The sequence below is a fragment of the Cimex lectularius genome, unplaced genomic scaffold (genome assembly GCF_000648675.2).
Source record: "Cimex lectularius strain Harlan isolate CLEC.00 unplaced genomic scaffold, Clec_2.1 scaffold224, whole genome shotgun sequence".
In the NCBI taxonomy this organism is placed as follows: domain Eukaryota; kingdom Metazoa; phylum Arthropoda; class Insecta; order Hemiptera; family Cimicidae; genus Cimex; species Cimex lectularius.
The window spans coordinates 208152-216246 of NW_019392750.1; the positions used below are offsets into that span (position 1 = coordinate 208152).

Here is an 8095-nt window from a genome sequence, read left to right on the forward strand (position 1 = left end):
TTGAGGAGGGTCAATGGCCACTTGATATTCCATCATCGACCTCTCACAACACACATTCATACTAATAAATACATTCACTCTCAACACAAGCATGGTATACACATTTATTATTGTATACAATAGAACACCCTGTTTCCTCTAAGAGCAATTCTCGAATAAGGTGGCATTCCTGTGCACTCTCTGTATGGACTATGAAGCCAAGGAATTGCACCCTTCAATTAGGGGATAGGTGGGACCTATCAAGCAACATTCCTCTGCTTGCTGGACACCTGTGTCAACCTTGCATGACCTATTCTGTAAGTTTTAATGAACCAAAAAATTCAATAAATCATAAAAAAATAGATTAATTATGGAATTTTTCTCAGTACGTTTATATTTTACACATACTAAAAATTAATTTATTGTAATAACACTATAATAATAACTAATAACAATGGATAGGGGGACATAGATGGATGCAATGGTTTAGATGTTGACATAGCGCTCATCATAAGGTAAAGGTCCTCAGTTTGTATCCAGCAGCCCTAACTTCAAACACGATATACCTACAAATGAGCTTTTTTTAAAAAAAAAAAAACACATCCAGAGAAAAAAAAAAATTAAAAAAATAATTTTAATTTAAAAAAGTATTTTTTATATTGATTAATTTTTTCTTACTAATATGTTTTTGTTATGCCTAACTGATTGAACCAAGCACTTAATGGCCTTATGAACTTGCATATAGCAGAGTATGTATGTATTTGTTTCAATATATATTAATATAATAGTATAATATAAATAGTTGGAGGAAGGGGTGTGTGGAAAAAAGGGCTAAGGGTGATGGGAATCAAACCGATGACCGTGGGGTCTACAAGCCAAGTGTCTATCACGCTGATCACTTGGCTACCACCCAAAAGCTTATAGTTAAAACTTGAGTAAGTGTGAGATACATTTTATATAATTAAATTAGAACAAAGTTTCTGGATTACGGTGATTTTTGCCAGCTAAAATAGTATCTATCAAACCTATTATGGTTGTTTCAGATCATAGTCTGCCAATAGGTAATCAAACAAACGTGTCTACTGCATGCACACGGATAATTTCTTTATATTATATTATTTCAATTCCAAAATGGAACGACCCAAGATTGACATTAGGACTTACTAGAAAAATTAAAAAATACAAACTACCACACTACGTGCAATCACATTATTTCTAGACTTTTATTTAACTTGTAACTTAAACAAAAGAGAATTATCTTAAAGATCTGTTGGGCAAATAAAAATGTATATAATTTGGGCAAATGAACTATATTTCTTGGTATTTTTCATGTTTGAGTTACACTATATAGATATTAAAAATTGTTGGCTTATGCGTTGATTACTGACTTCTTAGTTGTCTAGATACAGAGTAGATCGGATATCTCCATGTTCCAAGAATAATCCAAGATACACCCAACAGCCTTGTTAAAGCTAACATTTAAGAGTAGTCACACATTTTCAGTTTGGATAACTGCAACCCCTTATCTCTCCTCACCTACTGATTTTCTCTATGATTAACAATTTAAAATTCAACTGAACCAATAATTAATTATATAAAATTAATTAAGCAAAGTGAAAGCTATTTTAAAATTTGAGCATACAACTCAGGCATGTCAATAAATCAGTGATCGTCAGACTGGATTATTTATTGCTTTCACTCTATCTAGTACGGTTTTGTTATATTTAAACTATCTTTTACCCGTGTTTTTGTCATGTGGGACTCTTTTAATGTACCTTTCTAATGCGATGCAGAATGCTTGCATGGCTTTCTAATATAATTTCTCAAATTCTTCTCTTTTACTGTCCACTTCGGTCTAAACGTGGTAATAAATTATCCATCTGATCCCCCTAGGGATGGAATTTCAAAAAATCCTTTCTTAGCAGGTATTCATGTCATTGTAGGAATGCACTCAAAATTTCAGCCCTTTGATCCAGCAGTTTGATCTGTGCATTGTCTATCAGTAAATCACGGAACCGTCATTATATATATATATATANATATATGTATGTATGTAGAGTGGAACATTTCTTTTATGCCACATGAGTTGATGCTGGGTGTTGGTCTGCTAGTCAGTGAACTCATGCTAACCCAAAACCAGTTCAGCATCTGTGTTTTTAGGCATATTTCTTTTTTCAATAATGACACAATAAATAAAAAGATGTACTTTCAAATATATCTTAATAAAAAACAATCAACACCATAAATATTACCTTCAAAATTATTCTTCACGTTTGATTTTTTTGTACAAATTGTTAATTTATAAACTATTTAAATATATTTTCTCTCAAATATTTTAATTCTTCTATGCTTTCTTTTATATCACTCATTGCTTCATGCAAATATTTTTTATCGTAGGAGCACTTGTACCAACAACTGAAAAAAAAAGAAAAAGAAAAAAAATGTACACAAATTCAATTGATTGGCCTTACCTAGAAAGAATTTTCAAAGAGCTAACATCCAAGAGACGATAATGGGCATGGTTGACAAGCTCAGGCATGTATTTCTTTAAGAACAATACATCCATATACACAGAGTTGCCAGCAATGTAGCATTTGCCTGAAAAATTAAGTTGTTATTTAGTAATTCCTTTCTTTTTAATTTATATTTTTGGAGTTTGGGTAATATTAAGCTTTTCCAATATATAATATCGTTACATATAATAATTTACAATGGGGCATCGCTAGCTGCAACGGTTAAGACATTGATACAGCGCTCATCATTGTAAGGTAAAGGTCCTGGGTTCAAATCCAGGGGCACTGGACATACTTACAAATAGGATTTTTTTTTTTTTTTTCAAAAACAATGACACCCCAAGGGTTGATATGACTTCTGCTGTTGAGATCCCTTGTTTAAAAAAAATGACACCCCAAGGGTTGATATGACTTCTGCTGTTGAGATCCCTTGTTTAAAAAAAATGACACCCCAAGGGTTGATATGACTTCTGCTGTTGAGATCCCTTGTTTAAAAAAAATGAATGTTTTATTAAATTACTTATTCAATTGATACTATTTATATAATATTAATTTTTAATAATGTTATGGAAAAGCGTAATAATATCACCAAATCCATGTGGAAATAATGTAGTGTTAATAAATTTCTAACTTGCTTACCTTTTTTGGTATGTTTTCTGACAAAAGTTAGGAGCTGTTGTTCAGCTTCTTTAATAGAGCTTTTACTCTCAAGACATGCCTGATATAATCCAGTCTTAAAACAAAAAATACATAACATGTCATAATGCCAGGGGCTGTTTTTTATTCCAGTAATACCTTATGATGGGTCTTTTGGCACCACTCATTCATTTTTTCTAATATTTCCTTAGGCTGGTGAATTACAACACGTAAACCTTCAGACATTTCATTCAAGTTACTGTCAGTAACGATGCATGCAACTTCCAACAAAGTATCCACCTCATGGTTTAGTCCTGTCATCTTTGGTGCAAATAATTGTTTAAAACAAAGAAACTTTAAACTTTTTGTTTTGATACTTTTTTTACTTGCCTCACAATCTATCCATATGAACTTATAAGATGTTGGCCAGTCACTTCCCATAATTGAAACTAAAACAAAAATTAGATTTTTTTTTAAAATATAATGTTCCAACTTCAAAGTATTATTTAAATAATAGATAAATCATGTCATCATTTGCTTATTCATGTCATTCTTACATTACAATATCTAAAACACAGCATTTAATAATCTTATTTTTCTTAAAACTCATAAAATAAATTATATTGTTTACTACCTATTATTTTTAGTTGGTAATAATTTTGAGTTTCCTAGTGAGGATTATATCATGATGGATGTGACTATTTTTTCTTTTATGTAACCCCTGTCCACCCTTGGTTTACTATCAAACGGTCATGTGTATTAGCTTGCTGGGCTAGATCCTGGTGTCCCCATAGGTTATCGCTTCTTCCAGACTTGCCTTTTTGGCCATTGCTTGAGGGGGCAGAACTTTAGTGTATGCTTGTTTTATGCATACATTTTATACATATTTAGCCTGATTATATCATTTATCTAGAATCTAGACTTTTCCTAGTATTTTTGTTTACAGTAAAATTAAATTTATGCTATATGAATAAATAACTAAGCTCACCTAGAAGATATCCTAAAATAGTAAAACAAACTTTTCTTATATTTTGACCCCAACAGTTTCAAGAAGGAAAAATCATAAGTAAAACAATCAATAGAAATTCCATATGGTATTTAATAGTCATAATTGACCATATTAATTATTTTAATTAATTACATTTTTTAAATCTAAAGCTTGGTCGAGATGAAAAAGCTTGTGTCATGAGTGGGATTCAAATCCACTAGTGCTAGGGGGTAAATCAGTGGTGTATTTAGCCCAAGATTGTAAGTTCGAATCCCTTTTATGACACTAGCCTTTTCATCTCGACCAATACCTTAGATTAAAAAATAAAATTAATTAAAATCAATCGAAAGTTGTTTTGGTACAATGATATAAACTCTGTGAGAAGTGTAGTATGAATATAATATTTGTATTGCATGATAAAATACAAATTGTGAATTTAATAGATAAAATTAAAAATTTGATGCTTATTGATTATAGACTAAGATCATTAAACTTGCACACATTGCATGATACTTTCTAATCGCCAATTTAATTTTTTTCTCACTCGCACTTTAAAATTATTTGTATTACAATTGTTTGTATTTTATTTGTTCCTTTTGTCTTGCTTTTCTTCTCTTTTACATGTTTACTTACACACAAATTTGTATTTTTACCTATTTAAATGTTATATTCTAATTTTTTATTCTTTTCCCCCCCTCTTTATATTTCATACTTGAAAATCTTCAAATGCTCTTTGAGGGAGGGGGAGTGTGAAAGAAGAGAAGAATAAATATATTGTCAGGTCAATCAACGGCTGATGGACTGGAATAATTCCAAATTGTATATACTTGTTATTTTTTTGTATTATACCTATATTTAGGAAATAAAGTATTATTATTATTATCATTATAAACTTAACAGCTGAAAACAGTACTCGTCATCCTCTCTACAAACATTTGGGTAGTGTAAGCAAAAATGTAAATCCAAAATAAAAGCAAGTTGGCTAATAAAGGTTAGAAGTAGTGAGTTAATAAATATTGTTTAGTTAAATAGCATAAAAATGTGCCTGTTGAGTGACTGTGGGGAGGATGAAGGTGTTTATCATTCTGTTGCGTTGTGCCCTATCCTAAGTACCAGCTACTTTATTTTAATAAATCTAGAATATTGACATTTCCATAAAATCCTCCATAGTATAGACTGTCCAGACCTCCTTCATTCTGTTTCCTTCACTGTCCCAAATTATACCACTAGTCCTGCCAAACCTTCCACATTCCTTGCCTAAACGCCGATTTTTTCAAGTTCACTAAAATTAACCAGAATACTGAAAGATGCCAATAATTCACAAATAGATTTTTTCAACTGCTCAATCTCCGATATTAAAAGACAATTTTCCGAGAAATTTTTCCAAAATTAATCGCCAGCAATTTTCCTTTTAAAAAGATAGTTTCTACTCACAGTAAGTGCGTACTTACTACTACTAAAGGATTGAACTCCGCACTCACTCCACCATTCATCATTTCCAGTAACTCTTTTCTTTTTTTGTATTTCCTGTTAAGCAATATTATTCTCCGTTATATTTTTATATAGGTATATATATTTTTTCTCTAAATTTTACATATTTCTATTACTCGCTATATTATATTTAATGTATGGGTGTTTAGTGACCGTTAGTTAATGATTATTCGGAGATCGTGAGATGCGGTCTGGTGTGACGTAGGTTTTAGAAAAAGCACATACGGAAAACAAACATTTTTAGCCCTGAAGATGATCTCAATAAAGATCAAAACGTTGTAATGATAAAGAAGATGTTTTCTAAAACCTACGTCACACCATCTCACGATCTCTGAATAATCATTATATTTAATTTAGTTTTCAATAATGTTAAGTTTAACATGTTCATATTACCATTAATAGTATATTGCAAAGTAATTGTAATTTGATTAATTTTTTCAATATTTTTAGTATAATATGTTAATGTACTTAAGAAAATGTTTGTATAATTTAATTTAAATCTATTATATTTTTACTATTTCTTATAAGTATTAAATGGGCTCTGCCCGAATGTAAATTAAATAAATTTATGTAGTTTATTGAATATTTAAATGGAAGGAACTTGGCCGTTTAGTTAAATGCTGTCGAGCAATACACATACAATTTATTAATTGAATTTAACTTCTCAAGTGTGTACCCTATACCTAAATAAGTATTTGTTAATGGTCATTTTATTAAAATGTTTCCAGTGTAATTTTTTTTTTTGAATCACTATATACAAAGAATTTTACATAAGTGTACGTATAGAAATATTTCACATTTAACAATTTGAGACATCATATTGACCCCTTGGTTTTATCAAAGTATTCATTATAGGAGAAATTGTTACTTAATAAATATCGTTATAATTTAAAATTAATTATCACACTAGATCACTGATATTTTTACATTATTTACACATACATGGCATCAGACATATTGCTTTTTTCCTCCTAGTTTGAAGTGGACAGCACTTTTGACTTAAAAAGTCCAGAAAGGAACTTGTTGAATTGCCTATTGTATAGTCGGGATTGTGTATCTGGTTGTTCCTTTCCTTCTAGCACGTGGAATAAAGAAAGGAATGTATAATATTGTACTTGTTAATAAAAACACTTTTATTATTATTATATATCGCTTTATAACTTGATGCCAAGGGGATAATAAAAAGTGTTATTCTCTTTTTTGTAAATCCTGATGCCCATTTTATAGACTCTAAACCAGCCCGGCACTAATAAAAACAAAGAGTGAAAGTTTCATCAAAATCAGTTCAGTAGTTTTATGATTAACACATATACGAACATTGTATATATAGATTTAGTATATAAATGGAATTCGTGGGTATTGTAAATTGGTTTGACCCGTTGTCTGCAATTCCACAACAGGTAGGTGTTAAGCATACTGTTTATACAGCATTTCCATTTCTATTTGAACTTTTCCCAAGTCAAGAGTAACCATTAAAAATGAAATGTAGTTACTTTTTCAAAAAGATGGTTCTGCTCACAAATGTTCTTTTTTTTCTAAAAAAGGTAATTGCCTTACTCACCCACCTCAAACCATTTCAATAAAATGTAGCCCTTTCCAATGCACATTTGTGTGCTTTACAATTCAATTTTTCCAATTAATTCTTACACTTAAAAGAAAGTTTACCATACAGTGGAATAAGTGAAGTTGGGGCTTCATAATTCACCGGGAAGAAAGATGCCAATTTTGTTTTTGTTTCAAAACTTTTATTAGCACAAATATACAGCTATCTATTGTAAATTTATTTTTAAAAAGCTATGTTTTTTATTATTAATCATAACAGTTCATTTTTACGAAAATGAAAAATTTTTTTAAAGCTGATTTTTCTGAGGAAGTACAAAAAAACCGCTTAACAACAATCTCCATGTGGGTAAAAAGTAATGTGTATAACACTCACATTTTCGAGATGGGTTCGGAAAAGCCAGTTTTTTAGAAGCAAATCTGTTTAATATACGAAGTATCATAATAACATGCCAAATCCGATGTTCTGAAACAAAACAATAAAATAAAATACAAACAGACAAGCTTGAGTGTTTACTGCAGAATATACAAAATTACAAACAAAAGAAACTGCTCACCTCTTGAATTCTAGAGACGGAGATACATCTGATCTCTAAAGAGTAGAGTAGGGGTGGACGCGTCACCAGTCGGGTAACCGTCCGAGTTCCTGTTATAAGCAGAAAAGTAGGGTCGGTAATTTTTTATTCTGCTATATTTCTGAATGCAGTACTTTTTCCACTATTTTCCATTTTCTGTGCTGAAATTTGTAAAAATATGAAGGTCCCAGGAACTGGAGGAGTTTCCTCCTGAGTACTGCAGCTGTTTTGTACTTTATCCTGGCTCCATTTTTGGGGACTCGCAACACAAGTGTGAATTTGAGTCCCCGGTGTTCTTCCATCGAAGAAACTCATTTTTTGAAGGGAGTTGGGACCAAATTCAGGGTCGCTGA

The 8095-nt window shown here is 30.9% G+C and overlaps 1 protein-coding gene across 4 annotated transcripts; it reads right to left on the bottom strand.

Annotated features, from left to right (window-relative positions):
- Positions 1-343: 343 nt before the first annotated feature.
- LOC106673027 (oligoribonuclease) lies at positions 344-7830 on the bottom strand. 4 transcript variants are annotated; one of them, XM_014404933.2, is made up of 8 exons: positions 7725-7827; positions 7544-7633; positions 3519-3577; positions 3288-3449; positions 3132-3225; positions 2451-2577; positions 2232-2394; positions 344-545 (listed from the first exon to the last, which is right to left on the bottom strand). In XM_014404933.2, exons 2-7 carry the CDS (start codon positions 7608-7610, stop codon positions 2286-2288), a joined length of 618 nt encoding a protein of 205 aa, XP_014260419.1. In that variant the 5' UTR covers positions 7611-7633; positions 7725-7827; the 3' UTR covers positions 344-545; positions 2232-2285. The 4 variants fall into 4 exon arrangements, with proteins under 4 accessions (XP_014260419.1, XP_014260418.1, XP_014260417.1 ...); XM_014404932.2 differs by having other exon boundaries at positions 3288-3577; positions 7725-7830; XM_014404931.2 differs by lacking the exon at positions 7725-7827 and having other exon boundaries at positions 3288-3577; positions 7544-7717.
- Positions 7831-8095: the final 265 nt, after the last annotated feature.

Excerpts from the sequence above, each read along its gene's own strand:
- LOC106673027 (XM_014404932.2), bottom strand. The coding sequence starts at position 7,610 with ATGATACTTCGTATATTAAACAGATTTGCTTCTAAAAAACTGGCTTTT. Across the intron at positions 3,578-7,543 it reads TCCGAACCCATCTCGAAAAT|TTTCAATTATGGGAAGTGAC; the intron begins GTGAGTGTTATA and ends TTTTTGTTTTAG. Across the intron at positions 3,226-3,287 it reads GCCAAAAGACCCATCATAAG|ACTGGATTATATCAGGCATG; the intron begins GTATTACTGGAA and ends TTTTGTTTTAAG.